This window comes from Amblyomma maculatum, chromosome 1, assembly GCF_055883805.1.
Source record: "Amblyomma maculatum isolate TAMU_Amacu chromosome 1, ASM5588380v1, whole genome shotgun sequence".
Taxonomy (NCBI): Eukaryota; Metazoa; Arthropoda; class Arachnida; order Ixodida; family Ixodidae; genus Amblyomma; species Amblyomma maculatum.
In genome coordinates this window covers 448,892,740-448,916,257 of record NC_139344.1, presented here as the reverse complement: position 1 = coordinate 448,916,257, position 23,518 = coordinate 448,892,740, and the positions used below count along the sequence as shown (strand labels likewise).

General features: G+C 44.3%; 1 protein-coding gene across 3 annotated transcripts in view; it reads left to right on the top strand.

Moving 5' to 3' along the window:
• Window positions 1-244: 244 nt before the first annotated feature.
• Window positions 245-23,518, top strand: part of LOC146209635 (glutamate receptor ionotropic, kainate 2-like) — a 363,010-nt gene continuing 339,736 nt past the window's right edge. For 2 of the 3 annotated variants that reach the window (XM_084602915.1, XM_084602911.1), the window contains exons 1-3: window positions 245-610; window positions 9,037-9,218; window positions 20,991-21,044. In XM_084602915.1, the coding sequence (XP_084459041.1) occupies window positions 349-610; window positions 9,037-9,218; window positions 20,991-21,044 (498 nt within the window). In that variant the 5' untranslated portion in view covers window positions 245-348. Of the gene's footprint in view, window positions 611-9,036; window positions 9,219-20,886; window positions 20,956-20,990; window positions 21,045-23,518 lie in introns of those variants that run through there. The other variant, XM_084602922.1, reaches the window with a different exon arrangement.

The window sequence follows — 23,518 nt, the reverse complement described above, 5'->3', positions numbered from 1 at the left end:
TTTGCTTCATTAACTGAACCATAGATATGTGAAGTTTTACTCATCAAATTATTCCTCATATCATTCGCCTATATTTTATTCATCAAATATTGCCTCATACCGTTTGCCTTTCATTTGACAATTCTTAGCACACATCATCGACGATATTGCTATTTCATTAACGCATTCGCAAAGGCATCCATTAAGTGATTCATTTTTAAGCTCATGCATAAGTATTTCTCTGAGGTGAATTACAGTTCCCAGCTGAACGAGATGTATTTCTAAGCGAAAGTGGCACTGTGTTCCAGCTTTCCATGCCCGAGTCTCAATTGTCACCTCTGGTACCATTTTGTGTGCGCAGTGTGCGACATGCTCAAGCAAGGCGTGTCTCTGGTGCTCGGTCCGCGCAGTCCTTCGGTGGTCTCTGTGCTGGGCTCCACGTGCAGTGCCTTCCACGTGCCCCACGTGCAGACTGGCTGGACCAGCCCAGCGCCCGACCCGACGACGGGTCAGAGCCTCTTTTCTCTCAACGTGTATCCACACCCCGACGTGCTCAGCAGGGCTTATGTCGACCTGGCTCTCAAGACGAGCCGCTGGAAGACTGTCACTGTCATCTACGAGGAAAGCGACAGTGAGTTGTGTGGTTCCCGGGATGAGACGCTGTTCTTGGGAACCTTATTCATTCTAACTATTTGTGCTAAGAATAACTGGGCATGCATTCGTGCAAGGGCAAGAAAACATGTGATGGAAAAGATAATTAGGTTGAAAACAAATGCAGAGTAAGCGCAGTAGGTGGCGGCAGAGAATTAACTTGGTGTATCAAATCAGAAAGTTCGCATTCTTTTTTTTTTGGCAGCATGTCGCACAGGAGGAGGAGGAGGAAAACACTTTATTAAACGAGCGAGTTTGGACCCTTCAAGGGCCCAGGGCCACCGCACGGCCCTCACATTACGCGCATGTGTCCAGGTCACGTAGGGCCATGGCACTGGCACCCCGGTCCACACAGCGAAGTTGTATGTCCAGGTCCTGCGACGTAAGGAGGGCCTCCCATTCTCCCCATGATCCGATGGCGGGCTGTCCCTGCGGGGGAGGATCGGCAGGGCAGCCGAAAAGAATGTGGTCCAAGGTGGCGTGCAACTCTCCACAGAGAGTGCACTCAGGGGAAACGGGTCGGTAGTAGGATAGGCGTTGAGGGGTGAGAAGCGTTCGGGTTTGAAGACGCCTCCAGAGGATTTGTTAGGAGTGAGACAGCTGGGAGTGGGGAGGGGGTAGAGTCGACGGGCAAGGCGTGCTTGCTGTGTGAGCTCAGAAAATGTATGTGCTCGCTTCCTCGAGAAATTCCGGCATGGGTCGCCATTTGCCCGGCTAATAAGTCCTCGGGCTATGTTATCGGCGGCCTCATTTCCGGGATTGCCAGAGTGAGCCGGCACCCATATAAGCTCAATACGCCTGTCAGAATTCAGGGTGCACATTCTCAATATTTGCCACGCGGGAGGATGGACGCGTCCGCGGGCAAAGTTAAGTATGGCTGTTTTGGAGTCGCTAAGTATGTAAGCCGCATCTGTTTGGGCGATTGCTAAGGCTATAGCCACTTCCTCGGCTTCTTCCGAGTTACAGGGAGGGTCTATGAAGTGAGTGAGTGGGAGGGCTGCTGGATTGTAGGCCACAGCTACCGAACGGTCTGAACCACATGCGGCGTCCACCCAGCGTACATCCTCTGCAGTCCCATAGTGTTTATGGAGAGCTTTGGCTCGCGCGACGCGGCGGGATTGATGGTGTTCTGGGTGGACGTTCTTAGGGAGAGGTTTGAGGATAAGCGCTAAATGTACGGCCTGAGGGAGAGGGTTTAACTCTTCAGCATGTGCGGGTATGCGAATGCCGAGAGTGTCCAGTATATGTCGTCCTGTTTGCGTGCCAGCCAACCGAAGGTACTGTGTGTACCGATGTGCCTCTATAAGTTCTTGATATTGTGCATTCCTAGTTTTAAGAGCCTGTCCGTGCTAGTGGTCTTCGGTAGGTGGAGCGCTGCTTTGGTAGCCATGCGGATTAAGACGTTGATTTTATCCTTGTCTGCACAGGAGAGGCCCAGGTAAGGAGAGGTGTAAAGAATGCGTCTGAGCACAAAGGCATGTAGTACCTTTAAATTGTCAGCTTCATCTAGGCCGGCTCGTGAGTGTGAAACCCTTCTCAAACGATGTATGACGGAGTAAGTAGACTGTTTTAGTGCCTTCAGGGTAAGGTCGTTTTTCCCCGTGTCCTGTAAGTTCAGACCAAGAATGCGGAGGTTGGGGGTTTGTGGTATGGGAGTATCGTGCAGATAAATTGTTATGGGGGCGGTAGGAACACGCCGCGGCCGGAGTAGAAAGAGTGCTGACTTTGTCGGGGAGCATTCAAAGCCAATTTTTTCCGTGTGGGTAGATATAGCTGTGGCCGCTTATTGAAGTGTAAATTCTATGTCTCCATCCGAGCCGTATGTGGTCCAAACCGTGATATCATCCGCGTAAATGGTGTGTCCCAAGTGTGGGATACTGCTTAAAGCCTTTGCCAGCGGGATCATGGTAATATTAAAAAGGAATGGCGACAACACTGCGCCTTGCGGGGTGCCAATGTTACCAAGTGTGAAAGAGGGGGTCTGTATATCATCTATATGCAGGGAGGTGGTGCGTCCGTTCAGGAAGGCCCTGATATAGTTATAGGCCTTAGGCCCTAGCTGCCTTGAATGCCTTGCAGGATAGCACTGTGCGTGACCTTATCAAATGCTTTGGTGAGGTCTACTGCCAGTATTGCTCTGGTGTGGTGTGGCATATCATTGAGGATAGCATTTGAAATCTGTAGTAGGGCGTCCTGCGCCTATAAATGAGCTCGAAAACCTAGCATGCTATGGGGATACAGTCCATGGGATTCCATGTGTTGCGTAAGACGGGTGAGGATGACATGCTCAAAGAGTTTCCCCAGACATGATGTCAGGGAGATGGGACGGAGATTTTGGGCATTTATGGGCTTGTTTGGTTTAGGAATGAATATTATTTTACCGTGCTTCCATTCATCCGGCAGCTGCCCCGCTTCCCAGCACTCGTTAAAGTATTCAGTGAGCAGGGAAATAGAACGGTCGTCTAGGTTTCTGAGCATGACATTGCTGATTCTGTCCTCTCCAGGGGTTGAGTTGCGTAGCTTAAGGAGGGCTGATCTAACTTCGATCTCCATAATGGCGGCATCTAGGGAGGGTTGATCAGGGCCTATGTAGTCTGGATAGGATACTGCTTTGCCCGCAGTAGTATAAGTTGATTGCAGTTGGGCTAAGAGCGATTGCTGACTACATCGATGTTTATGGATAAGCCTTTTGAGGGTAAGCCGAGTTTTCTTTTTAGTTTGTGTGGGGTCTATCATGTGTCGAAGAAGACGCCAGGCCCTGAAGGAGGAGAGATTACCTCGCAACCCATCGCATATTTGGTGCCAGTTATGTTTACTGAGGGAGGCGCTGTGCTCTTCTACTTGCTTTTGAATTTGCGCCAGTTTAAGTTTAAGCTTTCGATTATGCTTATGTTTTTTCCAGCGCGCAAGAATACTCTTCTGTGCTTCGAGAAGGTGCATTAACCTACTATCTGCAATGGCAGTCTCGGGGGTGGTGTCTAAAGTTTGCGTGAAAGCTTGGACATCCTCCTTGAGCTGTGTCATCCATGTGTGGAGGTTAAAGGGGGTCTTTAATGTTCTGGCCTCTCTTTACTTACGCAGATTATCCCAGCTAGTTTGCCGAACACGGTAGATTTTAGCTTTTTTGGCAAACTCAAGCTCTATAGTTATTATATAATGGTCACTTCCCAGGGTCTCATTCGAGTTTCTCAATACCAGTGTTGGAAGGTTTCGGCCGAATGTAAGGTCAGGGCTAGTATCGGTGGTGACACTATTGCCGATTCTTGTAGGTGTGCTGAGATCATTATATATAGAGAGGCCCTGCATCTGAAGGGTGTTGTGTAGTTCCGCTCCTCTCTTGTTTGTGCGCATGTAGCCCCAGTCTACATGTGCGAGTTAAAGTCGCCTATAATAATGAGGGGGTCCTTTTTTGCCACTGTGGATGCAGCTTTAATGAGAGCAATTAATTCGGCGACCGGCTGTCTCGGAAGGAGGTAACAGTTAAGGATGAATAGGGGATAGGATTTCTGAGCAGACGAGATTAATTCTAAATATGTGTGAGCCACCGGGGAGTGTTAATTGTTGGGTTATGAGAGGTCTTTGAGGCATCGTTGATTTAGACGGTCTGATGAAGTCTGAAGGAAAAGAGAGAAGCCGTTTTACGGCCCCAACCTGGGAAAAAGCCGAACAGAAATCACGTGATACTCGAAAAGGTACTCTCTAGGCGCTCTTAGCAACGTGTAAGAATTACATTGCAGTTGCTACAATAAGAATATCCAAAAAATCTCATTATTGCGGATACACGAAAATATCAAAAACAACTAATACCAGAAATATTGAGGCAAATTTGCTCGAACGATCAAGGGCGCCATGCCGTTTGAACGCTGTAAACTACAGTCAGAAATGGCGTTGCGGTCACAACAGTGCGGGGCTGAGAACAACGCAAAGAAAATTTTCCACCCAATTACGGTTCCTTTTTTGGCTTCCAATCCGGTAGTTGAGATCTGTCTGTTATCATGAGCAAATATTATAGAATAATATTTTGGTTTGGTTTGATTTGTGGGGTTTAACGTCCCAAAGCGACTCAGGCTATGAGGGACGCCGTAGTGGAGGACTCCGGAAATTTCGACCACCTGGGGTTCTTTAACGTGCACTGACATCGCACAGCACACGGGCGCCTTGCTTTTCGCCTCCATCGAAAAGCGGCTGCCGAGGCATATTTTATTTCAGGTTATTTAAGCGTTAGTAGTTAGCACGTTACTCTTTGCTACATTTAATTGATAAAAATCCATGCTTCACCAAACCTAGCTAAACAGCTTCAACTGTATAGACGTTCACCACTGCATATTAAGTTTGATAAAAATTACTACATTTCTTGTAATTGAGAGCAGATATAAGCATTCAATCGTTACGGGCATTTTTAACATTGGTTGTAGGCGGAACTAGCTGCAATATGAAATCTATTGGAAATGCGGTTTGTGCGAAGCACGCCATACCGCCCCACTTTGCACCATACATGCGTGCTGGTTCCTGTCTGCGCCATCGTTTCCTGTCATTGTCTCGGATAAATTATACAGCTTGACCTCGTCGTCTGTTTCCGGGTTGTATTCAAAAAATGTATATAATCAGCCTGCTAAAACGGGAAAAACGCCATGAGCTGACACCAGAGCACAGTGGTAAACTTAACTGGTTCGGTTTAGTTTATGTAGTTTAGAGCTTAAAGCGAATTATGTCATGACAGATGTTTTAGTGGAGGGCTCCATTTATTTCGACCACCTGGGGGTCTGTTAGATGCACTGACATCGCAAACACACAGGCGCCTAGCTCTCCGCTTCCATCAAAAAAGCGGCCAGGCCGCCAAGATTGTCCTCAAACATTGGTTACAGTAGTCTAGCGTGTGGCAGACTTAATTCCGAATTCTCGAAAGCTCTTCGACCGCTGATGTGGAATGGTCTTCAAAGTGTGTGTGGGACCATCACACCACCATTTGGGACGGTGCAGAAGTAGATGTTCAACGCAGCGGCCCTCCCTGAAAGCCGAATGACGGAAAATATGGCACCCGAATGATAGGCAATCGGTGCCCAGATGGCGGAAGATCAGTTCCTTGATATTGGCTCTCGGTTTTGACTTGACGCCATCTCAAGGCCACCGCGACAATGGGAGCTAAAAATCTTGTATGCTTAATAACGTAGCAGTATCGTCGTTATTACCTTAGCATGTGGTTTTGGTCAAGCTAGAGTAGAAAGCTTTAAAATCACCCAAGTGTGTAGATGTGCCGAGGAAAACGCCGGCTCCGCTTAAACTGCCCGGGACCGCCAACTCTACTTTCATGACATATGTCCCCAATACCGCCTCGGTCGGTCGCTTTGTGTATCTCCGCCACATCGCAAAACCTCTGGGTCTCGCGAGATTTTCTGGCGCCAGCTTCAGACTCGCGAATTTACCACTCCTGATTTCCACCATCTCATTCACCCAGCTATCTATCCCTCCTCAGCTTGTCATTTCTGGGCAGCCAGAGCTAACTTTGACCATATGTCCTGCGGGCATGTGCTCGCCACCCCATCACTTAATATTCATTCAAAAGAACAATGGGAGGCTGCCCTGCACAGCCCAGCGCATGATCTTCAGGACCAAATCCTGGATTGGGCTCAGAGGGCAGGGAGGCTTATCCAGCTTACAAACTTCCTTTCCCCCCTCCCCCTGCCCCTTTCGCCTATGGGATAAATAAAGCCGTTCCTCCCTCACGCCGGCTGCCGGCAGATTGTTTTTCCGCAAACATGGAATAATTTATGCGAGAGTAATGCACTGACTGGTAATTTCTTTCTGCCCTTGTGGTTTAGCCACCCAGTTATCACACATTGCTGTTGGAGGAACAAGGGTAGCGCGAGAGAAAGAAGACTACACATTACGAGAGAGCACTGAACCAGGTTAAACAAGGGTTCATTGGGAGACTGAGTTCGGAAGCCGAGCCAACGTTTCGACAAGTGAACTTGTGTTCGTGTGAGCAGCGTGGTCATTCCTGGAAGGGGTATTATTACGGTTTTGCTTCTAAAGAAGAAAAGCCAGGGAGGGGTAGGAAGGAGAGGAAGGGAGCAGGGCGAGAAGTGAATGTTTTCTTCGAAATGAATTTCTGGGTCTGTAACCGGTGATCCTGTAGCCTGAAAAGTAAAATAAAATACGACAGCTGCAGGAAAACCTACACTGCGAAGTTGACAATGAGTCAGCACCTAAAGCAGTATTTGATGCATGCCTCTCTTGAAGGAAGACAAGCATTTCAAAAGGCCCTACAAGACCAGTGGAATCGCAATCAACAGCTTTCCTCAAGAAGAAGAGAAGGACAAATGAACTGAAAAAAAAAAATTGTTAAACCATTTCTACCAAACCCGATATTATCTATGGAAAGGATTCAAGGCCGAACCAAAGTAAGAAGCGATAAGAAATAAACAGGTTTGGAAAAAAACGTGCAGCTTAAGGTATTGCGGGGGAGGTGTGGTGGTGACAGAGTATACACGTGATGCAAACAAACTACAATTGACGTTAAATTGGATTGTTTTGCGAATAGGTATGACGTTGTGGCCCATCTAACAATTATTATTATTTTAGTACTCTACTTCACATTACTGTGAACATATTAACTATCATATAACCCTATGTTATTGTGTGTGGGCTTCACATTCCTCTCTACAAAATGATCCGATCTTGCATCCACGCTTTCGACAAATAATCATGATAGTGAATTTGTTTAGAGCAGTCTTACTTTTGGGTAGAACAAACAAAAACGCTATACAACTAGAATAACAAACCATTCTACTAACATTTTGGACCTTCTGCTGACATCACAGCCGGATAGCTTTTGTTTGAACTTTACACCAAATACAAATTTGCCAAATGAGACTACATAGCATATGTTGACGCTTCGACTATCGGCGGAAGAGGGGAAGGTAATAATACAGCATTTCGCCATTCTGAAGTGTTTGAAAAGATTAAGCAGTTACCATGAAGCTCTAAATTAAGTTGAATTTAAGCAATCAAAGCTAAATAACAGCAAATAAAATGTATTGTTCAGAAGCCTTGTCAGTGTTCTGTTTTATTTAGAGCGCATCCATCTATCATTTTAAGCATTAAAACAAATTTTGAGCTTTCTTTTAGGGCACCGGAATTAGGGTTTTTTATCTTTTTCCGTGCCTCTGGAAAAAACAAGAAAACAAATTTTCGGGCTCTTTTTCAAGACGTCACATCTTTATCATTAACTGTGACTCTGCTTAGTCGAAAGCGTGAATTGGCTGCGTTGTGACGTAAAAACAGAGACGAAAATGTGTCCGCAAAAACTGAAGCCGAAATGTATTGGGGTTAGTATTTGTGATATCGTAATTATTAGAAATAGAAACACAAGTAGTGACAATATGGTTAGTGATAATGAATTAATTATTGAATAAGCCATAAGGAACACAGTGATAAGGCAATTAGTGATATGGAAACTAATGTAAAGGAAATGAGGGGTAAGGAAAGTAGTGAAAAGGGAATTTATGATAAGAAAATTTTTTAAAAGGGCGCTTTCGCATTTCTCATAGGCAGGTAACACCGAAGGGATATAAATTTTTTTATCATACACCACTACTGGCTCATACACATGCTGTTGCGTAACGCAAACAGCAGCGTGATCTCTAGGCCCACTATGTAGCGTGCTCGTTCGGCGCGCTTTGTCTTAATCCCTAACAGCCAAAACTTCATCGCTTTATTTTTTGGAATTCCCTACATTTAGCGAGGTATCTTTATTACAGGAACCTACTTACTAAATTTGACATCTTCATTTGGACCCTTTTTGTATTTATTGCCTTCATCCTCAAAATCGGATATCAATATTTCCGAAATGCGGCAAACGCTGCCGGGCATCGCTGGATATTCTGCAGTATGGGCTTCGTAATTGTACCACGTTAAAACGACATGGTCCACTTCTAGAATTAGGCGGAAAATTCTTTCCTTCTCGTGTTTTGTTTCTTTATTTGTCCAAGATATTTGTTTACAGAAATGCGTTGAAGAACGCCACAAAAAGCAGGATCGTGGCTGATGAAGAAACGTTCCCTTTGTCTGTAGCGAACAAGCAACATGTTGTGCAGAACAAGTAGAACACAGCAAGCATTATGCTGATGCGCCATCAAGAACCTAAAACACTCATAACATATAAATACAGAACATTCAAACAGCACATTTGTAATAGAGTTATATACGATATAGAGCAGCAATAGTAAGAATACTGATCTTGGCGCAACCTGCATAACGTTAAAAATCCTTAGTCTTGGCAAGAACAAAACATAATCAGGCCATCGCTGCCTATGGATAGACAGTCGGAACTTGAACGCTCTCGCACGACACTGTGGTTGGCTAATTCAAACCAACAATTTTTTTTCTTTCTTTCTTCATGTGCAGGTTTCGTGCGCATGAAAGACGTGTTGAACACGTCATTCGCCCTCGGAGCTAGGGTTAGTCTGGTGCTCTACCGGCAGGGCAGTGGAGCCGTGAAGACGCTGCTCAAGCGAGTTGAACTGGCCAAGGAGTTCAACATTGTCTTGGACGTGCCAACCGAAAGGGTCTACGAGTTCCTTGAAGCGGTAAGTAGCGAAGATTTCCTATACATAGGGGTATATTCCTAAGATGCCCTTTCCGGGTGAAATAGAAGAAGGATAGACAATTGGGCGAGTTGGTATACGTCTGCGCTCGTGTGTACGTCTTCTTCCTTTCGTGCCGTGCCATTTCGCGCTGTGCCTTTCCAGTATGAAGATAGAAGAACCCCCCCCCCCCCTTCCCCCCTAATTGCGCAAATGCTGACGTTAGGGTGCTTCTACTTTAAACGAACTGATGGTAGCTAACTTCAGCATACCGTGTAGTGTGTTACTGTTTACATTACCAGAGTGCCGGAGAGACGACTACGGAATTGATCACTGTGTCAGGGACGTACTCTTTACCTCCATTCTGTAGTGGCACCTTCCTTGCGCATTCAAGCAAGTAAGAAACCGCACTTGCTGGTCACGTCTTTTAGCTGAACTGCTCCAAAGCTTCACGTTTCGTGAAGACTATGGCCTTATCTAAGCTACTATATTTTTTTTGTAATTAGATATACATGTCGCATAAAGCGCTTAAGCCCAGCCTACCGCACCGGTTCACCAATGAATGGCGACATTGTTTAGCCTTTAGCGCTGCTTAATTAACCGACCCCTGCAGTCTAGTTTTTTATTTTTCTTTCATTTTTCACTGCTTACTACATTTACGCATTTTAGTAGCTGAAATGAATTATTTAAAAACTTCCGTATTAGTAACTGTGAACTCGATTTGCTCATACAGAAATATTCCACACCACGCCAGGTGGCGCCAGATTTCAGCTAGGTGAGTGCGCGCTTGTCCTATTAAAACCACTTAGCGCATGTACAATGGCTGGGCGGAATCCGATCGCTGCATACACCATGGATCGTACTATATACTAAATATAACTCACAGCACCAAAAGGAAAACGCCGATCCGATTTCTTTGTGATCGTGTCCTGTAGCCGAGGTTAAGTTATGTGCTGGCAGCGTCTAAGTTCATGTCATACTATAAAGGATTCCAATGTGCTTAAGGCCTCTTTTGGCACCTTGTTTATGGCAAATGTATGGACATTCGTAGTGTACTACTGCCGCGTTAACTGTCGACGTGTACAAGGCGTCTTAGGTCTAATTTTAGAGCGCAGCTCTTGTGCTGTACTTCCTGAATTGCGCTTCTTCAACGTCGTTGCCAGCGTGATAGTAGGAGTAGTAGTCGGCAAAATGGCCACCTGGCAGTTGTAACAGGTTGAAGCAGAGAAAAGCGCCACCTGACACGACTAGCAGATGAAGAGTGCAAAGTTGTGAGGAGTTCACATTTAGGAGAGCTGGAGAAGGAATGGAAAGGTAACGGGTAGCTTATACAAATGGGCGGTGTGGCGTAGGAAGGCAAGTATACTGCTGAAAGTTGGCTCACTCGGAAAACGGCCGTCTTGGAAGAGATTGTCACGACGAGGGCCAAATAATACGTAGAATGAGTGGGGTGCAACAAGTTGCGAAAATTATCACCGACAAAACCATAGAGTTCCTTACATTAACTAGAGGGAAAGCTGAGGGCGCTGCACTTCAGCCACCATGGGCGCGCTAAGAATCATGGGCCGGTGTGATACTTGTTGCGGGACAGTCGGTTTTTCTCGGGTACGTGGAGTCGCGTTACTGCGGTATTCATCATCATTCGAAGGTGCGTATATAGACCACGAAAGCCATAGTAGCGAAGGCGCAAAAACAGACGTCGCCAATAAAGGGTTTTTGTTTCCCGAAATGCCACTAAAAACTTCCTTAAGTGATTGCCCAACCATAAATATTTCCACAGCGTTTTTTAGTTTCAAAGTTTGCCTATTAAGTGCCAAATATTGGTATTTGTGCTGCTCAAAACTAAGCCAATAGGAGAAAGAGCCATCGCTTATATTGGATAAATATCACACTGACATGTGTTTCTCTCTCTTTTTGCAATTTATAGTCACAATATTCAATCTCAGGACACTGTTTACGGTAGAGCAACGTTTATCTTTGCATTAGTTTTGGCCAAACGTTGTAGTTCTGCACTTGGTAGCTCTCCGGCACATGATGCTTTGAGCGCCCATGGTGGCTGAACTGGCCGTCTGGAAACTCCATGTAAACTCCCATAGACGGCAGCACAGCTTTCCCTCTAGGTAAGAGTAATAAACTCTATGGACAAAACAGAAGGCTGGGACGAGACGGGGGGAATGTACAACAGAATGGGAAAAATGAAAGGCGGAAAATATGGATGTTGCTGGCGAGTGAGGAGGGCAACGATGAAAAGAGAAAGGCTTTAAATTGCTCCTGTTGTCAGGGGGCTTACACCACCTACCACCCTTTTGCCCTTGCTTTTTAATTGCAGCTTTCGGGCAGTTCTTGGAGTGCGCACCGTCTGCGTTGTCGTTGATATTGCAGTTGTCGGCGTAGCCGGCAGCCTGCCATGCAATAAGACGTAAAACGCCTGCTGGCGTGATTAGCATGTGCAAGAGTGAATAGCTGGAATTGCAGCGTCTGTATTAAGGCTCTATTTGGTTTGTAAGATTTAACGCCCAAAAGCGACATTAGCTGCGAGAGACATCGCAGTGGAGGGCTCCGGAAATTGCAACCACCTGGATTTCTTTACTGTGCACTGACATTGCACAGCACAGGGGCTTCTTGCTCTTCGGCTCCGTCGAAAAGCCGCCGCCGTGGCCGGTATTCACTCCCGCATGGCTGGCTGCAGTGATCAGTAGCACTAAGCACTTGAATCTACGCGGCTGTGCGGTCTACGTTAATACGGGGATGTAGGCGAAGCGAAGGTTAGAAGTACCGTGCTGTTTACAGATATGGGGATATGATGAAAGCGGAGAAATGCGCAGCTGAAAAGTTGCTGCAGTGGGAAGAACTTTAAGTATGGCTACTAGAAGGAAAGTATGGCTACTAGAAGGATTGCAAAATAATGCACACTCTGTGGGTTGGGGTACGAGACCCAAAGTGAGATTACCGTGAGTTCAGGAGGGTAAGACGATGCCGGAGAAATGCGCAAAAGAAGGGCGACAATATAATGCGGAGAAGGGCGATGCGTCTAAAGGTTGAGGTGGACGGCGCCGGTAGATGGAAAAGCTTAAAATGGAAAGTGGAGGAAAAGGGTACAGCTGGGACAACGGGCAGTGGTCGTGTTCACTTTGCATCGCCTGGTGCTTAATATGCAGGGGACAAATATGACAACTAAAAGAGATACGGGCCACTGCAGGCCACGCTTAGCGCAACACGACGCAGCTTGCAGGTCTAATGCCGACGCGTGTTGTTTAGCCGTTATCACAACTAAAAACCCTCATCTTCAACTAAAGCAATTGGCCGATGATTACTATCCTCTGTAATAAGAAAATTATTGAGAATCTTATTCGCTGAGTTAAGTTTAGGGACATAAAAGAACAGAAAAACACGAACACGCATGTGTCTGAGGGTGTGGGTGCGCTGTGCCCCCATCTAATCACGTGCTTTGCTCTTCTACAGAAACCCACATGGACATCTCCAGCCTTTTAAAATGTGTCGTCAATTTTTTTGTTTATTTCAGTGAAGGAAAAATAGTTGTCATGCTATATTTCTTAAGAATCCACAGTTATTCACTGCGCACACGTGTTGCTTCTGCTCCTACTGGGTGCTGATGTTACAATATCAGTGAACTTAGTTTCCGCATGGAGAACCACGCACGCAACATTTTGCTTTCTTAAAATGCTTTGCTTGCGTCGTAATTTACTTAAGTTGTACCACACGCGCCTCTGCGCCTGAAATATCATGTACGCTCGTCGGCTTTCTCTATCCTAGGGCGTCAGAAATGCGGGGCGCTTGTTTTTAGCGCCTCATAATTCAGGCGTTGAAAACCACTATACTGTCATTCAGTTTCGCACATCCAGTATGAATTTAAAAGAAACTGGTCATGTACAAAACTTATTTTGACGGGATGCAGCCAATAATACAATTGCGAGACTTACAAATGGCGTTCATGAATATTTCTGTGGGATATTTCGGTTAAATCTAGCAATCCGAGCGCAGACTGCGTTCAGTTTGGCTAGACATCAGCCTAACGCCTGGGAAGGAGCGCCGACGCACTCGTACCGGCAAGCACCTTATCGTTGGCGAGATAGCTATCAAGCGCCGGAGAAGCAATTGTTGAACCCCCGGCATAGTGATCTGTTCAGTGCATGTTATGAGCCCCACGTGGTCACATTTTCCGGAGCCCTCCTCTGCATTATCTCGCGGCTAAAAGCGAAAGGTTCAAATGGATGACCTTGAGAGTTGCAGTGCGAAGTGTAGAGCTGATTCTCCGAAAAACATGCATGAGTGTTCCAGGAAAGAGCCTATTGCCTTCGACAGCAGTTCACATTGGATCCATATCCCTTTGTCATATTTTGTATGGAGATGTGTACAAAGTAAGAATTTCCTTGAAAATGTGTGATGTACGAACGGTGATTTTTTTTGCCATTTCACAAAAGAATAATTCGAGTAACCGGGACCTGGTCAACGCTTCATTGGATAAGTAATTACGTCGTTCGCGATTTGGGGTGTAATATGCACTTTCGAAATTGAAATTATTTTCACAGTCCTTCAGGCATTTGATAACAAGTCGCTGTACATTGTATGGCTATTTCTGCAATTGCGATACCTTCCACAAAATTTCGCACATCTCTGTAAAACATTATTGGCATTTTTGGACGCATCAAAATTACCGCACTTCTTTGCTGAGTACGATTAATTTAATTTATTATTTCTACAAGTACAAATGCGGACAAAACAAATCGAGCACGTTGTTTCCTAGAGTTTTCACTCGTTGCCTGATGAAAACCGGCCGCGGTGGTATGCGCAGGCTCGTAGTAGACGACAGCGCGCTTACATTTGGACAAATGATGCTTTTTAATTAGGCACAGGAAAAAGGCGTGGTTGTTTTTGAAAAGAGAACCTTGCTTCGTTTACCTATGCCCGCACCTCTACAGATATAACATTATCAATATTCAGTTCAACTTGAGAACTCGAGCGAAAGTTCATAAATCTATCAGAAGTTAGTCGGGAGTAGAACTTATACAATGGAGAAAACGGAAGATATGAAATCAGGTTTTTGAGAAAGGTCATACAATATGATAGAAGTTATGAAATTACGTTATCCGAAAGAAAATGTTTTAATGTATATTTAAACTCTTGATAACTGCTTATTATTGTAATGCTTCGCGGTAGAGTATTCCAGTATTAGGCAGCAGAATATGTAATTGAGGACGCACCGTAATGAGCTCCAATGTGTTGAAAGCATTAACGTATAGCTGTAGGTGAGCGAGTAGAGTGGGTAATGTTATGTCGAGGAATTGCTGCTGATGGACAACTAATAATATTTCTCTCTATTTTAAGCATTAAACAGGTAACACGGTGGTGAATGTTGTGATCAATGTTTAGTGTATTTAGTAGTGGATATGCAACGTGAGCAGATTGCCGTTTATTCAAACATAATATAATACGCAGTGCCGTGCTCTGGGCAACCTTTAATGGATTCATATACATAAGACTCATTTCAATACGAACAATACATCTTTTCGATGGCCAACAAAGAAGAGAGTCATTCGAATGGAAACGATTACATTCTCGACTTACAGCTAAAGGTGACGGCGAAGGCTACCTACAAGGCTACCAACACGGCTACCTACATAAATATGTTTTAGCAAGAGCGCATTGTCGAGCTATTTGGTGAATGTCTGTAGAAGCCAGCTCAAAATTGCGCTAAAACTCATGACAAAAAACGGAGGACACGCAGCGCAGGACAAGCACAGAATTGCGCTCATTCTGTGCTACGTCTCCTTCTTTTTGTTTCGTGTTGTTTAGTGCAATTTTCTCATGGCCTATGCGTACATAAATATTATTTTGGCGAATGCCCTAATTTCCTCCTACATAAAATGGCACTTAATCGCTCCTTCATTGAGCATGTCTTCGAACGTGGAGAGCTAGTGCTTACTTTTGAGACCTCGATTGTATAAGACGGCAGGCCACAAACCATGTGTGAGGCATGCGGTTTGGAACCTCGGAAAACGTAAGAAGTCAAACTTTGAGCAGCGGGAACGACAGGAACTTAACTCAAGTACCACTGCTGTATCAACTGCATGATAAATATGGAACGAAAGGTACTTGTCGTCGGGAGCGACACATTGCCACGTGGGAGTGTTTTTTTTTTTTTTTTTTACTGTTATTGCACATATTCTCTCTCGACAGCAAAGTCCTTAGCTGTGCGCCTTACCATCGTTGGAAGAATTGCTCAAGCCAATATATTTACCCTTAGTATCACTCCTGAGGGTATACAACAAATATCGGAATGAACTTTGCAAGAAGACGTTCGAGCTCTTCGTCATCGAAGAGCGATGAACTCAAGTTTTTTTTTTTTCGACAAAGCCAGAATAAAAACGTGTACTTAATGTTGTAATTGATTAACTTCGTTTAGGCTCTTGTCGTTTTAAGTAGCTTTGCTTATTTACAACGAACAATTAAGGATCCAATACAACTTCTATAAAAGGGAGCAAGAGCTCGGAAAGAGGCATGCTCATTGATGGGGCTCCCTGTTAGTTCTGCCCGCATTCCTTTTTCCTCCGGTCGGAAAGTGTCCGCGGTCCGCTTGTCTCGGCGTTGGCCCCTCTCCCAGGGCATCCTGCAGAGGGTGGCCCGGGGAGAAGCTGGCCATAAATTACTGAAAGACGCCTGTTTAACGTCAGGCGAACGCTTTTACACAAAGGAAAAGTGCACACTTCGACGGTGGACAAAAAAAAAAAAAAGAGAAAAACCCAAGTTTCAGCACTTAATATATCCAGAAAATGGGAAACACAACCGTTTTGTCTTAATATTTGCAATATTATTTACCACTATACACTGAAAAACGTTCGAAACGAAAAACCATAAATTGACTTGAGGTGTAATTGGCCCCATCAGGAAGGCGAGCACTAGCATTAACGTTGGGCGGCACAAGAGGCGGCACAGAACGATGCCAGTGTAGTAGGATATCTATAGTTACGCAGTATACAAACAAGTAAACCTATCATGCAACGCATATCATCATCATCATAATCAACAGCCTGATTATACCCACTGCAGGGCGAAGGCCTCTCCCATATTTCTCCACTTAACCCGGTTCTGTGCTAGCTGCATCCACTTGACCCCTGCGAACTTCTTAATCTCATCCGTCCACCTAACTTTCTGCCGCCCCCTGCTACGTTTTCCTTCCCTTGGAATCCAGTTTGTTACCCTCAGCGACCATCGGTTATCCTCTCTTCGCACTACATGTCCTGCCCATGTCCATTTCTGCCTCTTAATTTCTACTAGAATGTCGGTAACTTGAGTTATTTCTCTGACCCACTCTGCACGCTTTCTATCTCTTAATGTTACCCCTACCATTTTTCGTTCCATAGCGCTCTGGGTTGTCCTCAACTTAAGTAGAACTCTCTTGGTTAGCCTCCACGTTTCAGCCCCATAGGTGAGTACAGGCAAGATGCAACTGTTGTATACTTTCCTCTTGAGCGATACCGGTAAGCTGCTAGTCATAATCTGCGAGTGCTTGCCAAATGCGCTCCATCCCAATCGTATTCTTCTTATTTCCTTTTCGTCGTCCAGATCTGCGGTTACTACCTGTCCTAAGTAGACATATTCGCCTACTACTTCCAGTATTTCGCTACCTAATGTAAACTGCTGTTCTTTCCCGAGGCTGTTGAACATTACCTTAGTCTTCTGCATATTGATTTTCAAGCCAACCTTTCTACTTTTCCTTCCTGAAGCATATACTCAGCTTCAAATACACCGCATGGTTTTCCGCTAAACCAACGCGTAACAGGTAATAATTATTTTATTTACCCGAAAGCATGGAATTAAACCCAAGAAACAAGTTTATTGATATGTACATACCGTTTTCTGCAGCAATTTATAAACGCAAAAAGAACACCACGTGAAGCATTTGTCAATCCTGGTTTGCGCGGCATGTGGATACCTCCAAAGTTTATGTTTATCTTCTGGTGTAGACTGAATCGCCTGAGGGCAGGCAAGTAATGACATTATGGGTTATGCTTCTTAGCCTAATGAATACTGATATAGTACTATTCTTATGCTCTGCGCTGTACATATCACTAGTTCTAAGCATGCTTAATTGTTTCAAAAGCTAGATATGTACACTTTATTCATGGTAAATTTGCAAGGATGCGCCGAGAAAAGTATTTGCACAAAAAAACAGAAGAGGCGAGTGGTTTCTATATCTTACCACTTTCTTCCGCGGAAGAAAAACAAACAAAGAAAAAAAGCTTGCCTGGTGAGCTTTTACGTGTGATGTTACACAGGCTATGAAGGACGGTGTGGTCAAGAATTCAAAATTGGATTAGCTGTTCTTTCGCAGTTCTAGCTGCCGACGACGGTCCCTAAAATCCGCGCCCGCGTGCCACCATCACGTCGGCAGGCACGGAATCAGAATTCCAATGGTGCAACAGGCAAGGGAAGGTAGTAGAGAGGCCGAGAGACAGAACGAAGTGTGCGTATACGAGATGGTGCAATATGTCAGAATATATATCGCTTCGTAAGCACGCCGAAGGTGTCAACGTCCGATTAAATTCGTGCAGCGCCAGCACAAAAAACAACAAAACTGCGCACTAAGACCCCTGGCTCCGCAGGGTGCTGACGCTGCAGCTCATGCGCTGTGAACGAGAATTGAGGCGCAGTCGTTATATAGGGTGCCGTTCCGAATCTTGTGTACAAGACTCGGCACATAATGTCCCAGGTTTAAAACACACAGCGTAAGGAATCGTAGGAAAGAGCGTCCGTTAATAGCACATTTATTAGGCCATTAATCCCTTGCTTGCATTTAGCCCTGGGATGCCCCGAACAAGGCGCCAACATAGCAAGAGAAAAATTAAATATCAGCAATAGGCAGCCATGCACCTAAAAAGAAAACAGAGAGCTCTCAGAAACTTCGTAGTTGAACAAAACGTTTTTCTGAGCCGGGGTTCGAACATGAACCCACTGCCTGACCAGGACCGCGGTGGTTGTTCTACCAACTTAGCTAACAATAGGTATGCCACCAAATCAAGTTGTAGGACAAGATTGAATTGATCAATGCATCGAGCTAGGAACGGTGTCTTTCCAATGCGTTGAAGAAATCCCCCAAGATGGAGTAGATTTGTACTAAGGGAATAAGTACTCAATAGCATTCCCAGAAAACTCTGCAGTGTTTATTTGTAGACGTATGGACTGCGGTTTAGTGGATGATAACGAGTAATTCCACCTAATAAAAATGTAGTTCACCTTAAAGGATTTTCCTGAAACACTGTACTGAGGCACGAATAGAATACGTAAGACACGCCAATATATCGATGTTTCCGCTGAAGACCATCCAAATGCCAGGACCAGGACGAGCGAGCTGGGCAGATGTTTCAATATTACCGTTTTTGAACAGGCAACTAGCTCTAACGGTCGCAGCATCTTGGGTTGAGGGTGATTCGGTTGTTTTGAATTCGTGTTTCTTTCTCGATGAGCTCCTATCAGCTAACAAGAAGGAAGGATTGGATAAGAAAGTCAGAAAGCGCCTTATATTTAATTTAGGAAGAAGATAACAATCGGTTGTCCAGGAACGTGCAAAAACGTTCCTCATCTTCTCAAATCAAACGTATTTTGTAAGGATATTTCTCTCTAAGAACAAACAAAAAAAAGATTTGCTCGTATAAAGCGCTCCCAGCACGCAGCATGTGGACGAGTGGTCATCTTAACCGCCATAACTGAATCCTTGTGGATATGGTACAGATATTTTCTCAGATATCTGTGATATCAGCACACAAAATCGACGAAATAATAAAGGAATTGTTCGAAATTAAACTTGAAACTCGAAACTCCTGAAAAAAAAATAATGTATATGATAACTCATGCGGACGTGCCTGAGAAGGGAAGTTTACCGGCAAAAAATATTCGTATTTCACAAAAAATTATACTTTAGATATTGTTACGGTTAAAAGTTGCAGTTTTCACTTTTTATCCCCGAGAGTGGAAACAAGTTGAATTTACGTCTTAATGGCTCAAAACCTTGGTACAGATTACAAGGGGTAGTAGTATGCTTCAAACTACGGCATCCAGCCGACTAGGGTTTATTGTAATTATCAGCAGGAGTAGAAAGCCAATTACCTGGCGGGAACTACAACAAAGAACCCTGTGGCATGCAGCTCTCAACAACAGAAGAACCAAGTTCCACAAAGCAGGAGAACAACACGCAGCTTCATGCGCCCTTACTTAAGGCAAAATAACATTGAGAAGACTTCAGGAAGCGATCGGGCGCGCAAAGTAACAACGCTATTGATAGAGCTTTGTTCATGGTCCCCCTTATTCTCTCGTCTTTTCACTCTAATCAAGAAAGGTGGGGGGGGGGGGGGGGGGGCTTTTTTTCCAGGGAGCCATCGAACCTTGGCTGGTGCATCCCATTAGCCCTCCGCTTAGTGCTTTCAAGGCACATTGAAAGAAGCAAGGTTTTTCAGTTCCCCTGCTACAAGGTCGGCCCGTGGAACAGGCTGTATTGTGCCAGCTGTCCCCCACACAGTGCGCTTCCTGTAACCTTGTCGTCCTCATTATACCAGGCAAAATCTATTGAACTCTGGAGAACTTTTCAAGGAAGAGGAAGATGATTAGCCTCGCATTTTATGCACGCCTGGGGTAAAGGGAGGATCGCTGGAGATGTAGACTTTGGTGTGTCAGCACCAGTACTTTAACTTCGGCATTTTGCTTGTGTTCGTCAGAAGAAAGATTAACACCCACCGAAAGGTTAGATTGTCAAATAATGTAAATGACGTTTCAACAAGTTTTTCGTCGGCGTTATTCTTTCATGTGACATAAAAATCTACTACCTAACCAGACGAGATTTCGTCAAAGGTCAGATTTTTATGTTTGTCCATTCCTCCTCACTAAAATGTTCCTTGCTGCTGGTAGTTGGCAGGTCACATGGACGGGTATTGGATGAAAGGCGGTTTGTTTGAGGTCACGCGACCACACACTCTGTTCAGTTGACAGGAACTGTTAACTTTGGCAGAACTTTTGTGATGAGAGTTGAATATAATAATTAAGAACCGCGCATCCCATTTCCGGCGGTCTATTTCTAGGCCATGCAGGCACGTTTGTGTGGCTTAGTTAGCATAGAAATTCTTATTTATGTCTGGTGTAGCTCGTCAAAACGCGGCAGATTATGAGTGCATGCTAATAAGAGTGTGCAATTCAAAATCCAAGTTAAAATTGCAGTGATAAAGAACCTCATCTGCATATGATTTAACCACGTTAAATCTGTGCCATTTTATCTCCATTCTGCCTGTAGTGCAGAGCTAGTAATCACATCGTCATCTTAAGGCGGCGGTAGATTAAGGGTATTGACTATATGGTAGTGCTACTTCTTGCAAATTCTAAAGTGCAAGTGCATTGTGCATTTATCAAGTTTTTCTTGATGTAGCTGAGAGATTTGCATATTTGCAATCAATGCAGCCAATAAAGGTGATTGTTAGGGTGATCAGATGGGGCGGGGGGGGGGGGGCATATTCTCAATTTTTGGTTGTCAAGCAGTGATTATATAATTGCATGCTCATTTAATACGGGAGGCAATTAGAATGTTGTTAAAAAGTGAATGCATAGTTTTGCCAACATTCTGTAAAATTATGTGTTTAAGTTAACTGAATGGCTTGTCCAAGCTAACAGTGTAGTAACGTTCTGTTTGCTCCAACGCGTGTAGATTATGGCGCTTTAAAATACCAGTAAACAAACGGTAATTTTTTCTTTTTTTCTTCTTTTTTATTGCAGGCGTACGAAATTGGCATGATGAGCGAATACTACAACTACATTATTACTTCCCTGGTAAGTGCGTCTGCCAACAAGAGCGTTTGCGGGTCGGTTGCTTCTTGTGCGACATTAACGGAATGCAGAATTCTGCTAGTTTACCGAGATATCTGGTAATACACGTCGTATTTTTGATATCGTGATCTGACTACTGAGTTTGCTGGGACCCGAAATTTAGAGTCATTCTAGGTATATTCTAGGCTCCAACTGGAAGAATGAAAAAAACAAAACACATACCTCACAAGCGCTTTCAGTAATTTCCGGTGGTGAAAACAAAGCAGAAGATTGAATATTTCTCTTGAAATTTGAAATTTGAAGATTGAAATTTCACACTAATGAAAGAAAATATACGCACACTGCAGCGATTAGATCTGTTTCATTCATATCCAATTGACACGGTCTTGTGCCAGCAGCGTTCACATTACCGCCGCAAAAATTTAACTGAATTCATATGCTTGCTCTCCGCTTCCCCCTGCTGCGCTCCCCTTCAATAAGAATTCAGTCGGTTCCCCTTAGGCACCGTCTGATATTAGTCTGTATATCATGCCCTTCCCAAGCCCTAGCCTTCTTAGGTTCGGGTACAACGTTAGTACCCTATGTAGCTTTCATAACCTATTCTGAACGCTTGCTGTCTGTTAGCATTAGATCCATTATTTCTTTTTCCATAACTTTATGGGTTCCTGAGAATGTAGCTTGTATCCTTTTCGTTAGCGTCCTCGTTTTGTATCTATACGTGAGTACTGCCAAGGTACAGCCGTTAAATTCTTTCCTCTTGAGTGATACTGGTTTCGGCGTCATTCATAGACCGAGAATTCTTCATAAAGCCGCGGTATACTAATCTTTTTTCAATTCCTTATGCCACATTTGTGGTCATTATTACTTGCACTATCTGCCCTGAGCACTCCTGTATCCCTTCTAGTGCCTTGATACTATCGTCATCTACTGGTGTCCTTCAAGGGTGGTGAACCCTTTACTTACCTTTATAGTGTGTTTCAGCCTAACTTTGCTCTTTACCTCAATAGGCCAATATTCATTTCGAATTCGTCTTCTGTGTGGCTGAACAAGAAGATGTCAGCACCGAATTTTCAATTACTGAGATGTTCGTCATTAACATCTCTTAGTGCTTCTCCTTCAGGTAAGCTAAACTTCCAATAAGCAAGCGGTTAGCACCACAGAGATATCTTGCTTCCTAACACATTTCCCTATGGTAACCTTACTACTTATTTTATAGAGGACTACCGTTGGTGTGCAGGCACTATGGCTGGATATATTCTAGCACTATCACGTATTTCTCATCTTTATCATGGTCGGTTTTGATGTGCCTTCGCCAGTGAGTTACGACTGAGTCGAATGTTTTGTAGTAATTTATAAAAGCTATAAATAGGCGTTGATTGTATTTCCAACATTTTACTGTTACCTGGCTCCTAATCGGAATGCACTCTAATATGAAGTTGCCTTCACAAAAACCTTTCCTGTCATTTGGTAAATTGAAATGCAAGTTCGCCCAATACAGTTAGGAGTTACTTTAGTAAATATGTTGTACGGCCCGGAGAGCGAGTGATTTGTTTCTAATTCAAGAGATTTCCCCCACCTTTCCGATGCACTAAGGCAACATTTAAGTTCTCAAGAGATTCCAACCCTAGACATCGTGAAGCACTGCGTATGCAGCAATGCTAGCTTTTTAGCTCAGTCTCTTCACTATCCTTTAACAAATATACAGTTATCGTACCCTTCACGGATGCTTTCTTCCTTTTGTATTCCTTCTGCTAATTTCTATACTTCGTTCTTCGTTAGCGGCGTATATTCTGACTGTTCTACACTGCTGCTGATATCAGTATGTTCTTGATTACTGCGGCTATATTCCTAGCAATAGTTCCCGCTTAGTTTCAGAGCACCACTGTCCTTCACAGCATGCTCAATGCTATCTACATTACAGTTTCTTATGGGAGATCTTTAGGCTTATTTACAAATTTTAAAAGCTCTCGCAGTTTGATCCTGTCAGTTGACTGGGCGCTTCCCGTGCTTTGGCGTTTCTTACTCAGATGTTTCCTTTCCTCAAGTAGTTTAAAGTTACCACTTTCAACTAACTATCGAAACGGCTACCTTTGCACATTCAGTAATGGCCTTTGAAATTATTTTTCATCGCTTTTGGGATGAGGTTACATTCCTCGTTTTAAGCGGAATACTTCTTTTGCAGCGATAACTTGTATTAGGTTACTTTCTTCACAATTCTACGTCTTGTTTGGTTTCTACCATAGCAGTTCCTTCCTTTCCCTGTGGAAATCTGGACTATTTCGAGGCAGTGATGTGCTATATCCCTATGCTGCACAGATGTGATGATCTCAACATCCTGCACAATGCCAGGCTTAGAGAACGTACAAAATGCATTTCATTTTTAGCCTCCCGGTTCGCGCTTTTATATGTCCATCTTCCATTCTGCCATTTACTGAAGGCATTCTTGTCTTCTGTAATATGTCGTCTTCAGAACTGCA